At 46.4% G+C, this 25926-nt stretch overlaps 2 protein-coding genes across 3 annotated transcripts in view; one reads left to right on the forward strand and one right to left on the reverse strand.

The window, feature by feature from the left end:
* CPSF3 (cleavage and polyadenylation specific factor 3) overlaps positions 1 to 500 on the reverse strand; it is a 41649-nt gene extending 41149 nt beyond the window's left edge. The window contains exon 1 of the mRNA XM_075598328.1: positions 346 to 500. Coding sequence (XP_075454443.1) covers positions 346 to 416 — 71 coding nt within the window. The 5' untranslated portion in view covers positions 417 to 500. The remainder of the gene's footprint in view (positions 1 to 345) is intronic.
* ITGB1BP1 (integrin subunit beta 1 binding protein 1) lies at positions 499 to 24644 on the forward strand. Of its 2 annotated transcripts, XM_075598330.1 has the most exons (8): positions 499 to 634; positions 3581 to 3685; positions 9876 to 9974; positions 10747 to 10825; positions 13339 to 13475; positions 19983 to 20075; positions 20334 to 20483; positions 22369 to 24644. In XM_075598330.1, the coding sequence occupies exons 3-8, from the start codon at positions 9903 to 9905 to the stop codon at positions 22450 to 22452; spliced, it is 615 nt and encodes a 204-aa protein (XP_075454445.1). In that variant the 5' UTR covers positions 499 to 634; positions 3581 to 3685; positions 9876 to 9902; the 3' UTR covers positions 22453 to 24644. The 2 variants fall into 2 exon arrangements, with proteins under 2 accessions (XP_075454445.1, XP_075454444.1); XM_075598329.1 differs by lacking the exons at positions 499 to 634; positions 3581 to 3685; positions 9876 to 9974; positions 10747 to 10825 and adding an exon at positions 12472 to 13244.
* The last annotated feature ends 1282 nt before the right edge of the window (positions 24645 to 25926 follow it).

Below are 25926 nucleotides of genomic sequence, written 5' to 3' on the forward strand. Positions count from 1 at the left end.
ATATATATATATAGTAAAGTGTGTATATGGCTGTGCGTAGTGTATTATACAGGGGGTAATATGATTTATACACAGTAAATAGTTAATCACCCAGGTCTGATCAGCCGCCGGCCCCTATGTATTACTGTGCAATGTGTGTATGTATATGTATATACATCACATGTATGTATATTTCGGTATTCATGGTGTGTGTGTGTATCACACACAGTATATATTTACTCGCAGGGATCTGACCAGTGTGGGTAGTTCAGTATATAGGGTGTATGTGTATTATATATGTAGTCTTAGTGTATATGTATGCGAATAGAACGGTATCGGTGTGTGTGTGTGTGTATATTTGCTCACAGGGGTCTGATTAGCAGCTGGTCGCTCTCCTCCGCCGGTATTACAGTCTCCGCTTTCCTTTTCACGGACATGTTTTTTCCAGTCTCTCTCACAAACCCCCACTTCCGGTCCGGCACGCACTGCCCTCCTCCTTACTCCTGGTCCGCCTCGCAGTGTTGCCCGCCACTTCCGGTGCGTCCTCTGCCCCCCTGCATACCAGTTCCGCTTTCCTCTCCTCCTCCTGCTCCGGGTGACAGCGGTGCCGTGTCCGGGGCTCAGACCCTCACTCACATTATTATCCTGCGGAGAGGTGAGGGGGTCCTGCAGAGTAACAGCAGCAGTCACTAGAAACACTCCACAAATGTCAATAGGATCAGCACCCAACGCCCACAGATTACAATGGGATCAGCCCATATACAGTATGAACACACGCAGCCCATGGAAAGATACAGTATCCCATACACACTGCAATCGGATCACCCTTTATAAACACGATATATCCCACAAACTTTAATAGGATCAGGGCCTAGGAACATCATATGTCCTATATAGACTTAATGATAGAATCAGCAAACCCCCTCACCCCCAACTGTACCTATATACCTGAGGATGTACCTATTGTGCCTATTTGTGTTTTCCCCCTTGAGGATAGAGGCTAAGGCCCTATAAACATCACATGTCCTATAAAAATCTCATATCCCATTGGCTTGTATTGGATCTGCTATATATCTGATATAAATACACATTATTCCATAAACATAAATGGATCATCCTCGATAAATATTGTGTCGCCTCCAATAGGAGCAGCCCTTATAGACCTCAGTTACACCTGTATGATCAACACCATTCCTACATATTTCCCTTTTCCTTGTGATTCCAGTAAGTGCACATTTTGCACATGTCCTTGTATTGTATTGTATGTCTTTATTTATATAGCGCCATAAATGTACATAGCGCTTCACAGTAGTAATACATGTTGTAATCCTATAAATAATATAAATAACAGGTCATGGGAATAAGTGCTTCAGACATGAAAGTAACATTAAGGAAGAGGAGTCCCTGCTCCGAAGAGCTTACAATCTAATTGGTAGGTAGGGGAAGGTATAGAGACAGTAGGAGGGAATTCTTGTAAGTGCGTCTGCAGGGGGCCAAGCTTTATGTAGCATGTGTTCAGAATATCCACAGTGCTATTCATATGCTTCTTTAAGCAAATGTGTCTTAAGGTGGGTCTTAAAGGTGGATAGAGAGGGTGCTAGTCGGGTATTGAGGGGAAGGGAATTCCAGAGGTGCAGGGCAGTCAGTGAGAAAGGTTTAAGGCGGGAGAGAGCTTTAGCTACAAAGGGGGTAGAAAGAAGACATCCTTGAGAAGACCGCAAGAGTCGAGATGGTGCATAGCGAGAAATTAGGGCTGAGATGTAAGTAAGGGCAGAGGAGTGCAAAGCTTTAAAAGTGAGGAGGAGAATTGAGTGTGGATGCGGGTTTTGATCGGAAGCCAGGAGAGGGATCTCACAAGGGGAGACGCGGAGACAGATTTAGGAAAGAGTAGAGTGATTCTGGCAGCAGCGTTTAGGATAGATTGTAGGGGAGACAGGTGAGAGGCAGGGAGGCCGGACAGCAGGAGGTTGCAGTAATCGAGACGGGAGAGAATGAGGGCCTGAGTCAGAGTTTTAGCAGACGAGTAACAGAGGAAAGGGCGTATCTTTGTTTTATTGCGGAGGAAAAAGCGACAAGTTTTAGAAACGTTTGTGACCCCTAGGCAGCGTGCTTGGGCTACTGGGTGAATGATCGTATTTCCAACAGTAATGTGGAAGGAGGTAGTAGGGCCAGGTTTGGGAGGAAGTATAAGGAGCTCTATTTTTGCCATGTTAAGTTTCAGTCGGCGGATAGCCATCCAGGATGATATTCCAGACAGACATTCAGAAACTTTGGTCTGTATAGCTTATGAGCTTATGTATAGTCCTTATGAGAATCATTGAATATTTTAGACATCTATTTGGGTCTCCTAATGACCGTGTGTATTTCTAGATGTCTTTTACGGTTCAAAAACAGGTACGGAGAAAGGGACATCCGTAATCAGAATACTATTAACCCCTTCACTGTCGGTTGTGCCTGCTACACATTTCTGTGTGTGTCTTGTATATGGCATAGTTGTTTTGTGCATAGTATATATTGTTTCACAGGGTCTGATCAGCAGCTGGTTTCTCTGTGCAGGAGTCGGTATATATTAGGGCTGCCAGACGTCCCTTATTCATTACAGTGTTTTCAGGATGCACAATTGTCCCATATTTTAGTGCCGTGCTGTGACGTCATTGATTTCTACGTGAATGTAATAGTTACCTTTTCCGATACTTGTCGCCTTACTAAATTATTAAAATAATAAAGTTATCTAGGGGTAGAGGACGAGAGGCCTGGAGGGAGAGAGGAGGGGGACAGAGGGGGAGGAGAGGGTTTGGAGATAGGGGGGAGAGGAGTATGGGGGAGAGGGGGGTGGGTTATAGGGGAGGGGGGGGGAGAGGAGTATGGGGGAGAGGGGAGGGTGGGTTATAGGGGAGGGGGGGAGAGGAGTATAGGGGAGGGGGGGAGAGGAGTATAGGGGAGGGGGGGGAGAGGAGTATAGGGGAGGGGGGGGAGAGGAGTATAGGGGAGGGGGGGGGAGAGGAGTATAGGGGCGGGGGGGAGAGGAGTATAGGGGCGGGGGAGGAGTAGGAGGGAGGGGGGAGCGAGGCCTTAGGCACAAAAGGCACTGTTGGGAGCCAATCGGGCCGGAGACTGGGTTATAGGAAGAACCTCACATCAAATGAGCTGTTAGGGTAGGGGGTTATTGGGAACAAGCGGGGAGGGTAGCAACAGCAGCGGCTAGGGTAGTTTAGAAGTTGGAGTGTAGTTGATCTAGCGCTTTAAAAGTTCTATACTGTTAGAAGTTAATAGTTTGACAATAAAATTACAGTTTCAATAATAAGAGGCCGGCGGGGACGGAAGTCTAGCCGTCACTATGTGCCTACATACTCGGGTCGGGGCAATTACCCACGACCCCGAGAAAGTCCTCGGGAGACGGTGGAGTGGCGCTGCCCTGGTAGGGAGAGGAGGTTTGCAGGGGGCTGTGCCGCACTCCATCAACCCGAAGGCAAGGGTGGGGCGATGGTCTCAGACCACAGGTGCCACACCCATCATGTTTTATATGTTTTCCTTGTTCTTTTCCCCTCTTGTGTCATTTGTTCCCTGTGTATCCACCCCATCCCATCACCCCTCCTGCCAGGGTCGTCCCTCGCCGAAGTGGGCCCGAAAGCTGTGCACTGCAGAGGATCAGAGGCATTCCTCCACTAGTCGGGCATACCGTCTAGACATGCAACGTAACCATCAGGTGAGTGTAATCTATACAACTAATTATCTGCCCAATGATAGCAGGCAACTCTAAATGCTTCTATTTTCTAAAACATAAATGGTAACGCCCACCATAATGCACTAATGCATTTAGTATGCACGAGCTGGGTTGTGACAGTGAATACAAATTAGCTATAATAATTTGAACAGTTGAAATAATATACCCCATTGGGGATGTCACTCGCTAAACGTGTGGTCGTGACGTTCACCATGCGTAATGACATAAAATAGATGTCTGTTACACCCCTCATGATGCTACTCGCATTGTGCTGTTAGTCTAATATTTGCACAGATATCAGGTGAGTAAAGATGTTCAATATTATCAGATGTTATGGTTTAGCGTGCCCTTTCACTCCAACAATAACCCTATCTACTATAGTTAGCCTATAGGGTTGGAATGAATGGTCAGCTGAACCGCGCCTTGAGGCTCTATTATATTGCTAGAATAGACTTTAAAGGGAGTTATCTTCCTTTAGAGTGTATATATCTGCAGCATTGCAGACTCGGGCAGCAGAAGGGTTAAAACGATTTATCCTATAGATTAATAGAATGACGATGGTAGATGACACCTTTTTTCATGGCTCACGGGAGAATAACAAGCCTTCAGGATCACGAAACTCTTCAGATACGAGAAAAAACAGCACATCGAATAATTACTCCTATTTATATTTCCTCTTTTAATTCTGTGCACCAGGAGCTGTGTATATAACACAACAGCAGGATAAATACACGCTGAAAGCTAGATTTAAAGTGGAGGTACAAAGTGATTAACACAGGACTACGCTTCTCAGGCCAAAATACGATTACTTTTTTAGTACCATAGAAAATATTAGTTATCCCAGCACCCATGCAAAAGAACCACATGAGAGTCAGGTATAAAGGTTAAAAGAAATTTGTGTGTGCCGAGCACGTGCATTTTAAGTGAAACTTCTTTGTCTTTTGTCACAGGAATTGTATTTGTGACGGTGCTGTTTTTAATTAAAAATCAAAACACAATTTCAGTGACAAAACGCGAAGAAGTTTGACGTAGGCTACGGTTATAGTGCTGGCTACGGTTATAGTGCTGGCGACAGTGACGTCAGGCTACGGTTATAGTGCTGGCGACAGTGACGTCAGGCTACGGTTATAGTGCTGGCGACAGTGACGTCAGGCTACGGTTATAGTGCTGGCGACAGTGACATCAGGCTACGGTTATAGTGCTGGCGACAGTGACGTCAGGCTACGGTTATAGTGCTGGCGACAGTGACGTAGGCTACGGTTATAGTGCTGGCGACAGTGACGTCAGGCTACGGTTATAGTGCTGGCGACAGTGACGTCAGGCTACGGTTATAGTGCTGGCGACAGTGACGTCAGGCTACGGTCGCTGGAAAAATCAAATTGAGATGACTTCCAGTGATCGCGACCCAGCCGTCGCTCCGTCGCTTTGCGCTTACTATAAGCGCACACGACGGCGGCAATGCATTTGTTTTGACGCGAAGTTGCGCCGCTGTCGCCGGCACTATAAGCGCAGTATTGAGCACAATTTTCGTGTCTGCAGGAAAAACTGGCTGCGCGGCGGCCACCCCTTGCAGTAGGCCCGGCCCCATTGAGGGGCGGGTCCTGTATCCGCGGCGGGCGCTGCAGCAGGCAGCGGGGACCTGGCCTAAGGAGACATGAGGGGGAGTGGAATGGGGCAGGACAGTGTATGTGAAAAGAAATTCTAAATACAAACCCACTATAACTATAGTAATGTCTGGTATCTATATAAAGAATGTTACTAGGGAATGCGGCATATATACATTCATACGTACTCACATATACATACATATACTATATATAGACATATCAAACACATACATACACATAACACAAACAGTGCGCATACACAGATATATATATATAAATATATATCTTAATATATAAAATCGAAAGGTTAGTGCTAGCTGCGGTGAATCTGATTGGTCCTCAGCTTCTGGCCAATCAGATTGGTGGCTCTGACATCACCCAACTGCCACTCTCTTCCCCCTCGGACACACACACACACACACACACACACCTCCCCCCGCCATCACACTCACCCTCACGTGCGCCGCCCTGCACCGGCTCCCGGACGGAGGGGAAGCGGGGCGCAACCCTCCTGCCCCAGCCGCCAAGCTCACTTCTCTCCCTCCCCGGCGCTCACTTCTCTCCATCCCAGGACATACTTGAAAACGAGAGGTAACTCTCAATGTATTACTTCCTGGTAAAATATTTTATAAATAAATAAATCCCCGGCGCTCACTTCCCTCCCTCCCCGGCGCTCACTTCCCTCCCCGGCGCTCACTTCCCCCCCTCCCCGGCGGGGGGACAGGCAGTGGGCAGGCAGCCTCAGGAAGGACCCCCGCACCCTCTGATACCGCTCCCCGGTGTCTCCCTCGCCTATACCGCTCACCTCTCTCCCTCTCCCTTTGTTCCTTTCACTCCAAAGCCAGCTCTGCACGTTCGCACCGGCACATAGCCTCCTCTCACCATTTAATCATCGGCTCCAGTTGAAACTGTGTCACTAGGAGATGGGTTTTTTTATTTTATTTTTTCCCGCCTTTTTGTGTGCTGAGGTGATCAGGAAAAATGCGCCAGAGTGGGTAAGATGGCGGCGCACAGCAGACAGGCGGGTGTGGTATTCGGTCAGGAGAGAGGGGGGGAGTCAGTCAGGAGAGAGGGGGGGGGGAGAGGGAGTCAGGAGAGAGGGAGTCAGGAGAGAGGGAGTCAGGAGAGAGGGGGGGGAGAGAGGGAGTCAGGAGAGAGGGGGGGAGAGAGGGAGTCAGGAGAGGGGGGGGAGAAAGAGGGGGGGACGAGAGAGGGAGTCAGGAGAGAAGGGGGGGAAGCCTGGGCAACGCCGGGTATATCAGCTACAATATATATATATATATATATATATATGTATATATATATAATCAAAAAATAAATAGATGATACCGTTCTGTGGCTAACGAAATGCTTTTATTTGTGCGAGCTTTCGAGATACACTGATCTCTTCTTCCGGCGATGTTACAATGAATGAAGCAAGGATAACTTAAAAACAGTGTCTCTTGGAATGTTATCTGTGCTTCTCCTTCCCCCGGTGTGGATGTGTTTTATGGCTAGAGGTGTCAAAGGGTAACTGAAAGCAAGTAAAGAAAGAGTGTGTATGTGTATCAGTGTGAATAAAAATGAATGGAGAGCCCACAGTATAAACAGTGCTCTACACAAGGTGTGTGTGGAGTGAGAGGGATATAAATGGTGTGGGTGGGTGTGGAAATGTGAGAGTTTGTAGCACAACTAAAAGTGTGTGTGGATACTATGTGGTCCCTATTGGTGTATATGGATGGAAAAATAAGCAGTATTAGTATGTGTGAGAGACAGCTGTGTGTGCATACATATAGCACAGTATGTACAGACATGGCCTTTAGCGCTCATGGGAAGAGAGTTCGCTAGTGTCAGTAATGACTCATAAAATTTCGATCTCTGTTTAGGCCACTGCTAAGTGTCCCGAACAGTTGCATAAATTTGTATTCATGCAACCGTCTCTCTTTCGGGGTTTTAAGATTACCTTTGAGTATGGCAACCCTCAGATCGTTCATCTTATGGCCAGAGTCAGAGAAATGTTCGCCAACAGGACTGTCTCTTGTTCCGCGTGTGATGCTGTGGCGATGCAGGTTCATTCTCTTGTTTAGCCCCTGTCCTGTCTCACCTATGTAGTAGCAGCCCCCTGGGCATTTCATGCACATGATGAGGTACACGACATTGCTGGAGGAACAGGTGAATATATATATATATATATATATATAGTGCAGAATAAATGAGTTCTTCAGTATTCGGTGATACCTTTTTTATTGGACTAACAATTTATGTCATAGGACAAGCTTTCGAGAGTTCTCCTCTCTTCTTCAGGTCAGCAATACTGATATACACAGGAATCTATGGCTACAACAGTGTGGAGAGAGGGGGGGGAAAAATAACAGATATTTACTGTAGATAAGGTAGGGTGTTAAGTGTTTGAAGCCAGGGGACAGTGTCAAAGAAAGGTGGGGAGGGGGAGGGATACTGTGGGGGGGGGGGAGAGAAAGTGTGGATAAGAATAGAGGCAAGCAGGATAATTACAGACAATTTTGATAGGGTGTGAGAAAACCCATGTCCACATTAAGTCCTTTGGTTTTGGTGTCAAAGAGTCTTATTATTCTGAGTTCAAATGTTTTCCGTTCTTGGGTGCTTTTAAACATTCCATTGAGGATTTAGATTTTTAGATCATTTATGGAATGATCTGGTTGTGAGAAGTGATGTCCCACAGGTGAGCAGTATCTTCCTTCTTACACACACACACACACACACACACACACACACACACACACACACACACACACACACACACACACACACACACACACACACACACACACACACACACACACACACACACACACACACACACACACACACACACACACACACACACACACACACACACACACACACACACACACACACACACACACACACACACACACGTTTGAAAAAGAAAGGACACCCCCTTTGAATTCTATGGTTTTACATATCAGGACATAATAACAATCATTTGTTCCTTAGCAGGTCTTAAAATTAGGTAAATACAACCTCAGATGAACAACAACACATGACATATTACACCGTGTCATGATTTATTTAACAAAAATAAAGCCAAAATGGAGAAGCCATTTGTGAAACACTAAGTACACCCTTACTGCTTCCATAGGAATTAAGATGCTAAGTAGCAGATGATTGTTGTTATGACCTGATACATAAAACCATAGAATTCAAAGAGGGTGTACTTTCTTTTTCACATAACTGTACATATATGTGTATAAAGGGTGCCCTGCAAATCTCTGGTCATTTGAAAATTGTACCAAATACAAAAGACTTTACAATGCATCTGATCTCAGACGCGCTATTAGAGAGGGTTGGGGTTCCTTACAATGCATCTGATCTCAGACACACTATTAGAGGGGGTTGGGGTTCCTTACAATGCATCTAATCTCAGACACACTATTAGAGGGGGTTGGGGTTCCTTATAATCCATCTGATATTAGACGCGCTATTAGAGGGGGTTGGGGTTCCTTACAATCGATCTGATATTAAATGTGCTATTAGAGGGGGTTGGGGTTCCTTACAATCAATCTGATATTAAACGTGCTATTAGTGAGGGTTGGGGATTCCTTACAATTCCTTACAATACGTCCGATCTCAGATACGCTATTACGGAGGGTTGGGGTTCATTACAATGCATCTGATCTGAGACGCGCTATTAGAGAGGGTTGGGGTTCCTTATAATGCATCTGATCTCAGACGCGCTATTAGAAAGGGTTGGGGTTCCGTACAATGCATCTAATCTCAGAAGCTATTAGACAGTTCGGGGTCTTCCTTAAAGCAGCAGAACATGGTAACACATTATATATATTAAGATTTGAAGCAGGGGGTCTCCGGAGTTGAACCACATTCGTTTCAGCTCTGGAGACCGCCTGCTTCCCAAGATACTTATCTCGGAAGGGGTGCTGGTACCGATAGCAGCTCCGGTTGGGCTAGTTGGGGCTCTCAAAATGGCAATTTTATATGTCCTGCAGGCCAATAGGAAGCTGTGACGTCATCACGTGCAGCTTCTTATTGTCCCGTGTGACCGGGATATTTGTTTTAGGAGCACATGCTCCTTCAACTAAGAAAACAACATTGAACACCACTGCATTGTGCATTGGTTAAAAAGAGCATCAGGGAGGACACCGCAGTGACATGCGTCCAGGGATTAGGGCTTTTGGACACAGAAGGGCATTTCAATGGAATAGTAATGATTTTTTTTTATCAGCGAGACTATTGAAGTCTGTGACTGCTGGTGCTAAAAATCAGTGAGACCGCCTCCACGTCAGTGACCCTGACAGAAAGTCAGTGGGACACAACATGTCTGCTGATGTACTGAAGCAAATGATAAAGGTCACCTGACCACACTGACCTTGCCCAATCCTCCGAGCCAGCGTGCAACCCTCCCCCGTAGCGTCCGTCTCGTGATATCAGAGATCCCGCACACTGGTAGCGCTGTTGCTTCTGTATTCTTGGTGAAATGATAAAAGAAAGTGTCCGGAGCGGAATACTTTGATCCTCATAATGACTCTCTCCCCCCCCCTCCCCGCCCCCTCCTGTTCCCTCTGCAGGACGGCCGGATGGAAGCCTGGTAAAGGATGTTCCGAAAGGGAAAGAAGAGGCACAGCAGCAGCAGCTCTCAGAGCAGCGAAATAAGCACCAAAAGCAAGGTCACTAGCCTTCATTCAGGGCTCGCTTCAACTCGGCACCAGCCCCTTTGCAATTTGTTGCAAGCCCCTCTGGCAGTGAAGGGGTTACATCTCTCATTATAAGCTACTTGTATGCTAAACAATATGTTCTTAGCACCGGCACCTCTCTGGCAGCCGGTTCGAATCCCACAGTCAGCTCCTTGTATAATAATTAATACATTATTTAAAATAATATTTTCTATTATTATAATAATGCAGATATCTTATGCCACTAGCTCTCAATATGTTGCTTTCTTGGCTTGGTGAGATCTCCGATTGATAGATATATATATATATATATATATATATATATATATATATATATATATATATATATATATGATTTATATATATATATATATATATCAATCAATTTATTTTATGTATTTATTTTTAAGTCGTCTATATCTATATCGTTTTTAAAGATAATTGGTCATATTTACTACGCAATGCTATTCCATAAGATACATTACATTGCAGGAAAACAACTTGCAGACTATTCACTTGAATGGGCTCTACGGTGTCTTTTGGAATAGCACCATTTAGCAGATATGGGCCAAGTCCCTTCCAAAAGAATTGAAGAAAGAAAACTTTGAAATTAAAATACTAATAAATATTTAGCATGTTTTTTTTATTTTTCAATAGTCTTGTTAGGCAGGGTACTTGTTACCAATTCTTGTTGGTGCACGTGGTAAAGGGTTCATATCTGGACTGTGTTATAAAAATAGTTATCTGTCTTGTTTCATATTATAAGTCTGTAGACTCCAGCCTTGGGGGTCTTTCCAGATCAAGCACCGTGGCCAGCCTTGATACAGACTCTGCTAAGAGCTTTGGTAAGTAAACTCTCCCAACACAACTCTATATGTTCCGGGAATCCTAAACTCTCCCAACAAAACTCTATATGTTCCGGGAATCCTAAACTCTCCCAGCACAACTCTATATGTTCCGGGAATCCTAAACTCTCCCAACACAACTCTATATGTTCCGGGAATCCTAAACTCTCCCAGCACAACTCTATATGTTCCGGGAATCCTAAACTCTCCCAACACAACTCTATATGTTCCGGGAATCCTAAACTCTCCCAGCACAACTCTATATGTTCCGGGAATCCTAAACTCTCCCAACACAACTCTATATGTTCCGGGAATCCTAAACTCTCCCAGCACAACTCTATATGTTCCGGGAATCCTAAACTCTCCCAGCACAACTCTATATGTTCCGGGAATCCTAAACTCTCCCAACACAACTCTATATGTTCCGGGAATCCTAAACTCTCCCAGCACAACTCTATATGTTCCGGGAATCCTAAACTCTCCCAACACAACTCTATATGTTCCGGGAATCCTAAACTCTCCCAGCACAACTCTATATGTTCCGGGAATCCTAAACTCTCCCAACACAACTCTATATGTTCCGGGAATCCTAAACTCTCCCAGCACAACTCTATATGTTCCGGGAATCCTAAACTCTCCCAACACAACTCTATATGTTCCGGGAATCCTAAACTCTCCCAGCACAACTCTATATGTTCCGGGAATCCTAAACTCTCCCAACACAACTCTATATGTTCCGGGAATCCTAAACTCTCCCAGCACAACTCTATATGTTCCGGGAATCCTAAACTCTCCCAACACAACTATATGTTCCGGGAATCCTAAACTCTCCCAACACAACTCTATATGTTCCGGGAATCCTAAACTCTCCCAACACAACTATATGTTCCGGGAATCCTAAACTCTCCCAGCACAACTCTATATGTTCCGGGAATCCTAAACTCACCCAATGTAATTCTGCATAAGAAAAAAATAGAGGAATTGTAATTATTGCCCAGCTTTGTATCCTGGGTTCAAGGAGTCATCCTGATATTTTTTTCTGTTCAATGGCAAACTTTTTTCTTTTTTTCTTGTAGAAGAATAAATGAAAGTTGTCCTAACCATGTTTGTAAGCATTGTAACCTTGTGCTTAGGGTACAGCTACTGCCCTTATATATCTGCCTAATCTCTGTTATCGTCACTCCTTTCCCTAACTATCCATCCAATCATTTCCCCTCATCCAGAATCATATTTGTAACAGAAAACAAGTGAAATTAATTTGCAAAATACAGTACTTATAGTTGTCTTTATGCTAAAGTAACAGACCCCGCTGATCGCCATTTTCTTGCATTTCATTTTTTGCTTTTTCCCCCCCCCCCGATCCAACGTTATGTTTAGTTTTAAAAACGTATTTATTTATTTATTTTCCAAGAGAGGACATGCTCAGGGGGCACGTAACCAAAATTATAAGACTTAAATTCATATTGGATTCGGTGGGAGGGCGGCTTTAAAGCTGCAGTCCAAGCTGCCGTTTAAAAAAAAATATATATATATATATATATATTCTCTTTAATATGTGCATCAATACAATCCACACAATGATAAATAATTAGCTACGTTGCCGATCGATCCGTTCTCCTGTGATCGATCTGCCAAGATTCGGCCGGAGGATTCACTAAATGGCTGTCAGTGCAGCAGAAGAGGACCAAAGATGCAAAGTTCTGTTGGGCAGATCATGTGACCAGGTAGTCACTAGATACAATTTGTGCACTGCCAGAGAGAGGGCATGGCTCAAAAAGGGGTGTGCCAGAACCTGTTTGAGAAGAGGAAGGGGATGTGACCTTGTAATGCTTGGTACATTATAATACATTACAAATGTAATTTAGAGTTGTTTAAAAAAGAAAAAAATTTTATGCTACAAGTATTTTCTCATAGGACAGAACTGATTTATTTAAAAAAAAAACCACACATGTAGGATATTGTTTGGTCTGTAACTTTAAGATAAAAGCCCCAACCTCCTTTCCATCTATAGAATATACCAACTTGATGTTCTGATACCGGTTAAATAGATCTTTAAATAAAGAGTTTAAAACAATAGTGTGAAGTTTAATCTCTAAAACGCACACATCACTGCTGACAGGCCCCTCTGTAAGTAGCACTTAACCTTAGAAGAGGGGGAAATAAAATGCTACTTTCGTTACTTCACTTTGATCCTAGCAGCGCCTGCCCCTTTAAGTCCCCCTGCCGCAGGCTCTGATGATGTCACTAGTGCATGTGAACGGCTGCACAGGAAGTGGCCTTCCTCTTTATAGCCGAATAGAAAAGGTCACAGCGGAGAATACATCACGAATACTTTATCAGGCTCAGAACATACTAGTATCCAGGGAAGCATGCAGGCTATGTAAGGGAGACCAGACTATGATGTCCCTGCACCAGCGAAGTAATTCTGTATTAGTCTTATTATTTATATGCTGCTACATCCAGCGGGTAACTCTGTGCCTGTAACGCTAACCCTTTCCTGTCTCTCACTGCAGGACAAGGCACTAGTAACGCTGAAGCGTGTGCTGAGTTCAGGGTTAAATATGTGGGATCGATTGAGCGAGTGAAGCTGGAAGACTGTAAAAGCCTGCAGGGGCCGCTGGACCTAATAAATTACATTGATGTGGCACAGGTGAGGCATGGACTGGCTGCGAATGGGACCTGCACTAACCCACGGGTCACAATGAATGTTTCCCAGTGGGATTCCCAAGGGATGCTCAGCCGCTTGTGGGAATGCTTTCTTTTTGGCTGGGCCACGGAAATGTATGTGTAACGCACTAATATATTCATGAGCTATGAAGACAAGCAATGAGATGTCAATAGTAAGATAAAATGGTGCAGTGGGTAAAGGAAGCAGTCTGCGCTGATCATTTTTTGGGGGGGAATAGATTGGGTTTTATATATATATATATATTATTATTTTTTTACGTGACCTGATCCCGGTGTCCAGGTATTATGGATGTCCCTGCTTCAGCACATGTGGCTCAATCTCTGCTGAAGCAGGGATATCCCCAAAACCTGACCTGTTGGTGGCCCTTGAGGACGGACTGGAGTTGCCCACCCCTGGGGTACCCGCTGGTTTCTGGGACATAAGCCGTTTCTCCCCTGGGTGTTGGGTGGCCACGATATCAGCGCCGGGTCAGCTCCAGCGGCCTATAGGAAGCTACGGTGCAGTTTTCTGTTGGTGACCCCACGGACATATTTTTTGTATTATATCAAAAGCTGGCACAAAAAAACTACAAATCTCACCCTTTTCAGGTGCATCAAAAAAAGTGGGTACTGCTGCTTTAACGAGGGCTCTGCGCCAATGAGCTTGCAATCTAAAAGTAGTGACAGAATGATCTGTATTAACCCCTTTGCTGCCATGTGGTTTGCCATCTCCCCTGGCACAGAAGAAGGTACTGTACACAGGAGTATATAAATACTGTGAAATGGAGCGCTTTTGTATTTCATTCAACCCTGGGGCTTTCTCTGTGTCAGTTCCTCTCTGCTGCAGAACATGGGTGACGGGAGGAAACACTTGTGTGGCATAGCCACGGTATCATCGAGCCTTCCCATGATGCCAAGGGGCATTCCTGAGACCTGGCCACATTGGCATGACGTTCATTTGTGGCTGTCACCGAGGCAGTGTATATTTCAGGAAGAGTGCTGTATAATGCAGTGTATATTGTGTATATTTCAGGAAGAGTGCTGTACAGGCATACCCCGCATTAACGTACGCAATGGGACCGGAGCATGTATGTAAAGCGAAAATGTACTTAAAGTGAAGCACTACCTTTTCCCCACTTATCGATGCATGTACTGTACTGCAATCGGCATATACGTGCATAACTGATGTAAATAACGCATTTGTAACAGGCTCTATAGTCTCCCTGCTTGCACACAGCTTCGGTACAGGTAGGGAGCCGGTATTGCTGTTCAGGACGTGCTGACAGGCGCATGCGTAAGCTGCCGTTTGCCTATTGGGCAATATGTACTTACTCGCGAGTGTACTTAAAGTGAGTGTACTTAAAGCGGGGTATGCCTGTATAATGCAGTGTATATTGTGTATATTTCAGGAAGAGTGCTGTATAATGCAGTGTATATTGTGTATATTTCAGGAAGAGTGCTGTATAATGCAGTGTATATTGTGTATATTTCAGGAAGAGTGCTGTATAATGCAGTGTATATTGTGTATATTTCAGGAAGAGTGCTGTATAATGCAGTGTATATTGTGTATATTTCAGGAAGAGTGCTGTATAATGCAGTGTATATTGTGTATATTTCAGGAAGAGTACTGTATAATGCAGTGTATATTGTGTATATTTCAGGAAGAGTGCTGTATAATGCAGTGTATATTGTGTATATTTCAGGAAGAGTACTGTATAATGCAGTGTATATTGTGTATATTTCAGGAAGAGTGCTGTATAATGCAGTGTATATTGTGTATATTTCAGGAAGAGTGCTGTATAATGCAGTGTATATTGTGTATATTTCAGGAAGAGTGCTGTATAATGCAGTTTATATTGTGTATATTTCAGGAAGTGTGCTGTATAATGCAGTGTATATTGTGTATATTTCAGGAAGAGTACTGTATAATGCAGTGTATATTTCAGGAAGAGTGCTGTATAATGCAGTGTATATCTTATACTATATTAGTGAAAGCACTGTATGTTTGCCTGCCTGCCTGCCTGCCTGCCTGCATGCATGCATGCCTGCCTGGATGTCCGGTGTCCCTAGGGGAAATCTCATTGGTCCCTTGGGCCGCCCCCGCACACCTCTCATTGGCCTGAGGCGGAGTGACGGCCAAAGGACACACACACAGGGACACACACACAGGGCACACACACAGGGACACACACACACACACACGGACACACACACACAGGGACACACACTCTCCCCCGTCAGTTGGACCGCAGCTCACCTTCCACACACCCCCCCCCCCCCTCTCCCGGTGCCCCTCCTCTCCCGGTGCCCCTCACTCTCTCCCCCCTCCCCACCTCACCCAAATCCCCACGCTCCGCAACATCCCCAGCCGCACCATCACCCTCACCGTGCGCCGCGGAGGAAGCGCGGCCCTGCTGCTCAGCAGCAAACTCCAGGCTCCTTCCCCCTCGCGGCGCGGGCCGGGCCTCCTGCTCTCCCCATCACGTGTGACGCTACCGGAGAGGGGAAGCGCGGCGCGGGACTCCCCATCACGTGCGCCGCTACCGGAGAGGGGAAGCGCGGGCCGGGCCTCCTGCTCTCCCCATCACGTGCGCCGCTACCGGAGAGGGGAAGCGCGGTGCGGGACTCCCCATCACGTGTGACGCTACCGGAGAGGGGAAGCGCGGGCCGGGCCTCCTGCTCTCCCCATCACGTGCGCCGCTACCGGAGAGGGGTAGCGCGGTGCGGGACTCCCCATCACGTGTGACGCTACCGGAGAGGGGAAGCGCGGCGCGGGACTCCCCATCACGTGCGCCGCTACCGGAGAGGGGAAGCGCGGGCCGGGCCTCCTGCTCTCCCCATCACGTGCGCCGCTACCGGAGAGGGGAAGCGCGGGCCGGGCCTCCTGCTCTCCCCATCACGTGCGCCGCTACCGGAGAGGGGAAGCGCGGCGCGGGACTCCTGCCACTCTTGCCCCCACCCCCCCCAGCTTCCCGAACTCACCTCCTGCCCCAGCCAGATGCCACGGGGTCAAGGTAAGTCACACACCGTCTCCCACCCACGCACTGTCACCCAGTCACCCACACACCCACCCAGTCACTTTCACCCACCCAGTCACCCACCCACCCACTCAGTCACCCACTCAGTCACTCACTCAGTCACCCACCCACCCACTCACCCACTCACTTAGTCACCCACCCACTCACTTAGTCACCCACCCACTCACTCAGTCACCCACCCACTCACTCAGTCACCCACCCACTCACTCAGTCACCCACCCACTCACTCACTCAGTCACCCACCCAGTCACCCACTCAGTCACCCACCCACACACCCACCCAGTCACCCACCCAGTCACCCACCCACACACCCACCCAGTCACCCACCCAGTCACTTTCACCCAGTCACCCACTTTCACCCAGTCACCCACCCACCCACTCAGTCACCCACCCACTCAGTCACCCACCCACTCAGTCACCCACCCACTCAGTCACCCACCCACTCAGTCACCCACCCACTCATTCAGTCACCCAGTCACCCACCCATTCAGTAAGTCACCCACCCACTCAGTCACCCACCCACTCAGTCACCCATTCAGTCACCCACCCAGTCAGTCACCCACTCACCCACCCAGTCAGTCACCCACTCACCCACCCAGTCAGTCACCCACTCACCCACCCAGTCAGTCACCCACTCACCCACCCAGTCAGTCACCCACTCACCCACCCAGTCAGTCACTCACCCACCCAGTCACTCACCCACTCACCCACCCAGTCAGTCACCCACTCACCCACCCAGTCACTCACCCACTCACCCACCCAGTCAGTCACCCACTCACCCACCCAGTCAGTCACCCACTCACCCACCCAGTCAGTCACTCACCCACCCAGTCAGTCAAGTGTCAGTCACCCACCCACCCAGTCACCCATTCACCCACCCAGTCAGTCTCCCACTCACCCACCCAGTCAGTCTCCCACTCACCCACCCAGTCAGTCTCCCACTCACCCACCCACCGACCCAACTCACCCACCCAACCACCGACCCAACTCACCCACCCAACCACCGGCCCAAAGTCACCCACCGACCCAAAGTCACCCACCCACCGACCCAAAGTCAAACCGACCCAAAGTCACCCACCCACCGACCCAAAGTCACATACCCACCAACCCAAAGTCACACACACACCGACCCAAAGTCAAACCGACCCAAAGTCACCCACCCACCGACCCAAAGTCACCCACCCACCGACCCAAAGTCAAACCCACCCACCCACTCAGTCAAGTGTCACACACCCACCCAGTCACCCACACACTCAGTCAACTCAGTCACCCACCTAGCTGTCAAGGGGGGGGGGGAAGCCTAACCCTGTCGTACGCCCCCCCAAAATTACATCCCGGGCAACGCCGGGTCTCTCAGCTAGTTGTGTATATTTCAGGAAGAGTACTGTATAATGCAGTGTATATTGTCTATATTTCAGGAAGTGTACTGTATAATGCAGTGTATATTGTGTATATTTCAGGAAGAGTACTGTATAATGCAGTGTATATTGTGTATATTTCAGGAAGAGTGCTGTATAATGCAGTGTATATTGTGTATATTTCAGGAAGAGTGCTGTATAATGCAGTGTATATTGTGTATATTTCAGGAAGAGTGCTGTATAATGCAGTGTATATTTCAGGAAGAGTACTGTATAATGCAGTGTATATTGTGTATATTTCAGGAAGAGTGCTGTATAATGCAGTGTATATTGTGTATATTTCAGGAAGAGTACTGTATAATGCAGTGTATATTGTGTATATTTCAGGAAGAGTGCTGTATAATGCAGTGTATATTTCAGGAAGAGTGCTGTATAATGCAGTGTATATTGTGTATATTTCAGGAAGAGTGCTGTATAATGCAGTGTATATTGTGTATATTTCAGGAAGTGTGCTGTATAATGCAGTGTATATTGTGTATATTTCAGGAAGAGTACTGTATAATGCAGTGTATATTTCAGGAAGAGTGCTGTATAATGCAGTGTATATTGTGTATATTTCAGGAAGAGTACTGTATAATGCAGTGTATATTGTCTATGTTTCAGGAAGTGTACTGTATAATGCAGTGTATATTGTGTATATTTCAGGAAGAGTACTGTATAATGCAGTGTATATTGTGTATATTTCAGGAAGAGTACTGTATAATGCAGTGTATATTGTGTATATTTCAGGAAGAGTGCTGTATAATGCAGTGTATATTGTGTATATTTCAGGAAGAGTACTGTATAATGCAGTGTATATTGTGTATATTTCAGGAAGAGTACTGTATAATGCAGTGTATATTGTGTATATTTCAGGAAGAGTACTGTATAATGCAGTGTATATTGTGTATATTTCAGGAAGAGTACTGTATAATGCAGTGTATAATGGTGTATATCTGAGATTTTAGTGATAACCTTTAACATGCAGGGACCTTTTACAGTACAATGAAGAAATAAATGGTTCACAACATAGCGCAGCTGGGCACTTCATTAAACTGCGATAGTGCAGATTGGGTCACTATAAACTTCCTTTGAAGTCAATGGGAGTTTCGGGGCGATAGAGGCCTGATCGGCACTTTCACAGTTCATTATATAACCCCCCTATGTGAGAAATATATCAAAATATATTTAAAAAAATGTCAGTCACTGAGTAGCTCAGTGGTTATGTCAATGCTGAGGCAGGTGAGCCCAGCTCGATCCCCAGTGTCAGCTCTCCCTGTGAACTTGAACAAGTCTGCTCTGTGTCCCAGCTCTCCCTGTGACCTTGAACAAGTCTGCTCTGTGTCCCAGCTCTCCCTGTGACCTTGAACAAGTCAGCTCTGTGTCCCAGCTCTCCCTGTGACCTTGAACAAGTCTGCTCTGTGTCCCAGCTCTCCCTGTGACCTTGAACAAGTCAGCTCTGTGTCCCAGCTCTTCCTGTGACCTTGAACAAGTCAGCTCTGTGTCCCAACTCTCCCTGTGACCTTGAAGACATTAGCTTGTGTCCCAGGTCTCCGTGACCTTGAACAAGTTAGCTCTGTGTCCCAGCTCTCCCCGTGTCCTTGAAGACGTTAGTTTGTGTCCCAGGTCTCCCTGTGACCTTGAACAAGTCAGCTCTGTGTCCCAGCTCTCACTGTGACCTTGAACAAGTCAGCTCTGTGTCCCAGCTCTCACTGTGACCTTGAACAAGTCAGCTCTGTCGCAGCTCTCACTGTGACCTTGAACAAGTCAGCTCTGTGTTCCAGCTCTCCCTGTGACCTTGAACAAGTCAGCTCTGTGTCCCAGCTCTCCCTGTGACCTTGAATAAGTCAGCTCTGTGTCCCAGCTCTCCCTGTGACCTTGAACAAGTCAGCTCTGTGTCCCAGCTCTCACTGTGACCTTGAACAAGTCAGCTCTGTGTCCCAGCTCTCCCTGTGACCTTGAACAAGTCAGCTCTGTGTCCCCAGCTTGTTGGTCTGTGAATGGTTACCGCTATTCTGCATAATGAAGGTTACTTGATATTGTTTCCTTCTGTAGCAAGATGGGAAGCTGCCGTTTGTGCCCCCAGAAGAGGAATTTATCATGGGCGTCTGTAAATACGGCATCAAAGTAGCTACATCCGATCAGTACGTAAGTGTCCTTCTTTTTCTCATTTCTCAAATCGGTACAGGAACTGACCTTATAGACAAGCATATCTAGACACATTTAAATGGAAATCCCACTTGCAATGAATGTTTATTAAATATACTTCATTTAATACCTGTTCTCGATAGCACCTTTTAATAAGTTAAGGTTTGGGTTCACTTTAGGCCAAATGTTTTCACTATAGTACCGTGGATACTTTGGCTGTGCGCTTGCTTGCGTGTGATTACAACCTTGTTGTTACAGGACGTTTTGCACAGACATGCCCTCTATCTGATTGTCCGCATGGTGTGCTATGAAGACGGGTTGGTAGCGGGGAAGAGCTTGCTGGCTTTGAAGACAAAAGATACAAGTGATGACGAGTGCAGCCTGTGGGTGTATCAGTGTAACAGCTTGGTGAGTTGGGACGTTGTCCTGCAGACACGGTCTGAATAGCCATCATTCCTAGTCCTGGTGCATACAGCTGTCAGGGCCACATTTTTAATTAAACGTTTAGCTTTTCTAAATCTGTAGTGGGCAACCTTTAGCCCATGTGCTGCATGTAACATTTCAGGGTCAACCTGTCGCCCTTTCTGACCATCAAACAATATATATACATATTTCGTTTTGTATTGAACTAGTCATAGCTGAAGGTCATAAAAGTTCTTGCGAAACTCACCTGTTCTCCTGTGGACATTCTCCTGAATTTCCTAACATCTCCTGCAAGCCCAGGCAAAGGCAGAAAAGCAATGGTTTTGTAACTAATTCTTATTTAGCGTAAGGATTAGGAGTAGACGCACAGATCCATTCAACTGGATTGTGTTACATTTTTTCCTGCTGTGTTCTGTATTGAATGGAGGTGAAAAACCGGCGCCACAGCAATCAGTCAGTCAAAGTCTAAACGAATCCTGTAATACAAAAGGCTTTAATGGTATAAGACACACACAAGGCAGCAGGCTACATCACCACCTCCTCCTCTACGTGTTTCACTTCAATACGAAGCTCTGTAATAGCGTGAAACGCGTAGAGGAGGAGGTGGTGATGTAGCCTGCTGCCCTGTGTGTGTCTTATACCATTAAAGCCTTTTGTATTACCGGATTCGTTTGGACTTTGACTGACTGATTTGCTGTGGCGCCGGTTTTTCACCTCCATGCATTCATCTGCTTATCTTCATCCGGATGTACACAGCGGAACGTGAGTAAAGGGGGCAGGGACCCAGGACGGATGAGCTGACAGGTTTAAGCTTAGTGCCCCTGAGCCCCGACCTCCATTGTGGCCCCCCCTCCCCCTGCGCCTTCCGACGAATGTTCCCTCATTGTCAGATCACTGACACTTTGGTGTTAATTCCCTCAGCTGTTTGCCTGAGCGCATGACAGCACTGGATTTCGCTGTGTACTGTATTGGACATTTTTGGTCTCAGCAGTGTGAGGATAGTTACTGCCCTTGTGTTGTGAGGCTGGTTGTCGCTACAAACTAGGTACACAAATAAGTTGTGATGATTAGAAAAGTGATAAACGCTCCATTGTACAGCAATGATAAAGAATATATATGAGCACCTTCACGTCTGACAGGTCCCCAAACCTGCCTTACCCCATAATCCAGTGTTTCTCAACCCTGGCATGCCACGACCCGTGAGAAATACTGAGACGGAGAGGCTGTGATTCGCCTCCACTCGCTCTCGTCTCTCAGCCCGACACAGAGCCGAGAGAGGAAGGGCAGATACTGCCTCTCTGCCCTGAATGTGGAGTGTGTGTGATAGATAAAGGAGATGAGTGTGCTATGTGAGAAGAGAGGGCGGTTTGAATGAAAGTGTGAGTGCGATCCGTGATAAGAGGGTTCGGGGTGAATGTGGATGTGTTGAGAAAAATAGTGAGTATGACACGTGTGTGTGTGGTGTGTCTGTGCGTGAGTAGGGTGCGTTTTGGTGTGTGTGAGCAAGAAGGGTTGCATACGGTGTGATGAGCAGGGGTGCTGCGAGCTTTAAAAATTTCCCCAGGGGTGCCTGTGCTCAAAAAAGAATGAGAACCACTGCCACAATCACACTACTTCCACTGCAGCGAGGGATTCTGGGTAAGGACATGCAAAAAAACATTCAAAGCGTCATCGTCGCAGTGGAGGATTTTTGTCACTTTTTTTTTTACTCACCATAACTGTGTTGTGTACGTAAATGTATACCAGTGTGCACTTACATTGCTATATATCTGAATGCAGTGTTGTCCTAGAAACACGTCTAGTGGTGTGACACAGTGTTGTGAAAGCATGCAGCCATGCGCTGCAGCTAATCCATGTTTCCTTGATCCAGGAGCAGGCACAAGCAATCTGCAAAGTACTCTCCACTGCGTTTGACGCCGTCCTATCCGAGAAGTCGCGGGTTCCTCCAGAATAACGCTCCCCGAAGTGCAAGAATAACCTCAGCAGTGCCCAGCATCGTGCCGTACCCACACGGACATTTACCATCACAGCTCTTTCACTGTCAGCAGAGCAATGAGTTACTTTTCCCTAGCAGCACAGGGCCCACGCGTGGGGATTTGTATTTTTTTACCATTGTTTCCTGGTCTGTTTTCGGGGACCAGTTGGGAATGAAAGAATGAACATACAGTATGCTGCGCAATGTGTTCCTGCCTCAATTGGACAATTGGCACAAACAGGACCCAGTAACTGGCATATGATGTCAATTCAGCATTGGGATCACGGTGTCGCTTAACACTTCTCTGCATCGAAACGGTCTTACAGGTGTAGACCCAATTAGGATAAATATGTATTAATAGCAGCAATCATTTGAATAGCTTAAAGCGGCAGTCCATCCCCACATGATTTATTTTTAAAGTGAACCTACACCAGAGGGGACCCAGGCCTGATCTATGGTCCCCCAACCTCCAGGGACCCACCAGTTTCCAGTAAAAATGAATACATTTTTGAAAAAGTTTCTTTAAAAAGAAACTACAAACATGATTACCGGGATCACTGGTGGAAAACGGCAATATTATTTAATGATGAAGTGGCAGCTTCCTATTGGCTGTAGGAGCGAGCCTGACGTGCACCCATTTTGTATTATAGTATTTTTGCCCTGAGGACAAATACCTCTGTCGCTGGGGAATAGTTGGGTTCCTGGAGGTTGGGGGACCGCAGAAAAGCGCTGGTCCAGGTAATAAAGTTTAAATCATTTTTGGAAGGTCTGAATTTGTCTCAGTTTCAGCCCAGACTGTAAATGGGAGGGGATTATTATTCCTGTGCGCTGTATGCCCCAGTGATATTTTAAATCATCTTTATGGACCATTTACCCACACCTGAGACCAGCTAGGAAAAAGATAAGGATATGAAACCTGAATTACAAACATTGCCAGGATTAACCTAACAGGATTGATACATTCTTGGATTACTGTTCCCTCTACCAGCCAAACGGTTATCCTATTAACCCTGGGAGAGGCGGTGGCTCCAACGTCCAGCACTGCGCGATCATGTCACTGACGTCACCTGTAAGATCGATGGAATGGGAGGCTCAGCCTGCTTGTTAGTGCTTTTTCCCCGCTGCCTGGACAGATGATATTTGCTCGTGTACGATGATGTTCGTCCTGAAATGATCAGACACTGGTGTCGGGGAAAATGGGAGCTTTCCGATCCAAGCCTTAAAACTAACAAAGATGGTGGACAGATGTGAGAAACTGGTACCCTCATTTCTTATTTTAAAGCAGGACCAAGAACGTGAGTTTGAAGATAAGGATCTCTTCCACGACATCTACGGTATGGCTTCTCAACACCAGTCCTCAAGACCCACCTTCAGATCAAGTGTTCAGGATAACCCTGCTTCAGCACAGGTGGCTCAGTCTTCCACTGAGCTACCTGTGCTGAAGCCGGGTTATCCTGAAGACCTGACCTGTTGGGGGATCCTGATGACTGTAGCTGAGTACCTGTAATGTAGGGCACACCGCCTCCAGGGAATATATACATTGCGCATAGAAAGAACAAACAGGCAGAATGGCGCACTGAGATGCACAATGTTTAATAACCCCAGAATGGCGCACTGACGAAGCACTACGTGCGAAACGCGTTGAGTGTCACGTGAAGCTGCCCCTGTGGATTTTGTTCCGGCGGAGGCTGTGTTGGAGAACGCGGGCCTCCCTGCTGATTGCAGTTTTTCTATGTAAGTAGACTGGGTCTGGACTCCCTTGGTATATCAGCAGTGAGCTTCCCTGGTTCTCTCAACCCTGCACCATTCTGCCTGTTTGTTCTTTCTTGTCTGTGAGCTCCCTTCCAGGAGCTCACGTTTCTAGGGTGTGTGGAGTCCCCATAGGCAGACAGCAGCAAGAGAGCCCCGATCCCCCCTCTCCTCGTATCTCTCCAGACAGCACCAGCGCGGAGTGACTATTTTGCCTTCTATTGCGCATAGAGAGCTGGAGATCTACGCCTCATGCTGCCCTGTAGCTATTACATCGGTACTGATGAGTATTTATTGTTCATGAATTGAATGAATGTTGTAAAGAATATTTTCCCTGTGGCTCATTAGATATGTTTAGAGAATATTGCATATTTGGGCTAGCAGTTTTCTGAAGAAATAAAACCAGTGCTGGACTTTTCTAACCCGGCTGCATTGTTACTTATATATATTACGGGGCGGGGGGGGTGAAGGACACTGGGGACTGGATGGGCGTTCTTGTGTTTAGCGCCCGAGGATCTGGCTGGTCCTATATGTACAATACAAATGGGAAATGCTGCACACCAATGAATATAAAATAGACAATGATACAACTACCGGTGCTCCTGGTCCTGGGATCTTTGTGGTATTACGATTAATATGGCTGAATTGAAGAAGCAGGGCAGTGCGGATCTGAACAAAGCTAGTTTATTGCCAGTGGACGTTTTGTCCTCACGGGGCCTTTTTCAAAAATAAATGGTCCTATATGAAAGCTCAGGGAGTTGGTAGATGGCTACAGAAGTTCTTGGGCAGGGTGGTGAGCACGGGAGTATTATGAAAACAAAAGGGTACTTGGGAATTTTGCTTAACCAAAAATAAAGTATTTCTTTAGAAAGAGGTCTTTAGTAACAAAGTCTTTAGTAAAATAGCAGAGAGGACAAAAAGAAATGTGCTTATAAGTAAAATAGCAGCATCGATTTAGGACACAGTAAATCTGGCAAAATCACAAATACATTTTCAGCCCCCGAGGGTAAGATTTCCCTGAGTAAGGGCACTGAACTTGCGAGGGGCAGGAGGCTGCTACCCAAGCAAGAGTCTTAGTGAGACGGCTCATCTTCTGTAGTCCACTGGCCTCTTTGGTATGCACGTTAACCTCCTGTTATATAGATCGCACACATGGCTACTTGCCTTCACTAATTCATTGAGGCTCCACTTAGCTGCTTGGAATCTCTCCCTGGGTCCAAGTCCTTAGACCTTGTTCTGGAGTTTGTCCTTTAGTTTGGAGCACATTGTAGACATGCCAACTTTTAAACTCCCTCACTGCCTACCGTGTGATTTTTCCACTTGTTTGGACAATGACACAAGTTATGTTATGTCCCACCCACCCTGGTGTGATGAAGCAGCTCACGTCAAAACCCCTCAGCGATTTGACTTACACAATGTACCTACCACACACGAACACGGCTGAACATCCCAATTTCACAGCCTCCCCGTGCGATGTCAGCTCAGGCAACCAGAAGTCAGCAGAAACAAAGTAGAACCGTGAGCGCTGGCAGGTCTGATTCTGCCCTTTCAGATCATGTGGCAGCTCCTTGACCTAGGTGTAGAAGACCACCGGACTCGTTACAGTGAAGTCTCTTCTCTAGAAAGCGTAACAAGCCGTTTATACACATTATTAAGGCCACTACATAAGATTAATTGCTATAGGACAGGGTAAGGCACAAACAT

This window comes from Ascaphus truei, chromosome 4 (assembly GCF_040206685.1).
Source record: "Ascaphus truei isolate aAscTru1 chromosome 4, aAscTru1.hap1, whole genome shotgun sequence".
NCBI classification, from domain to species: Eukaryota; Metazoa; Chordata; class Amphibia; order Anura; family Ascaphidae; genus Ascaphus; species Ascaphus truei.

Excerpts from the sequence above, each read along its gene's own strand:
- ITGB1BP1 (XM_075598329.1), top strand. The coding sequence starts at position 13,061 with ATGATGTCACTAGTGCATGTGAACGGCTGCACAGGAAGTGGCCTTCCT. Across the intron at positions 13,245-13,338 it reads GATGTCCCTGCACCAGCGAA|GACAAGGCACTAGTAACGCT; the intron begins GTAATTCTGTAT and ends CTCTCACTGCAG. Across the intron at positions 13,476-19,982 it reads ATTACATTGATGTGGCACAG|CAAGATGGGAAGCTGCCGTT; the intron begins GTGAGGCATGGA and ends TTCCTTCTGTAG.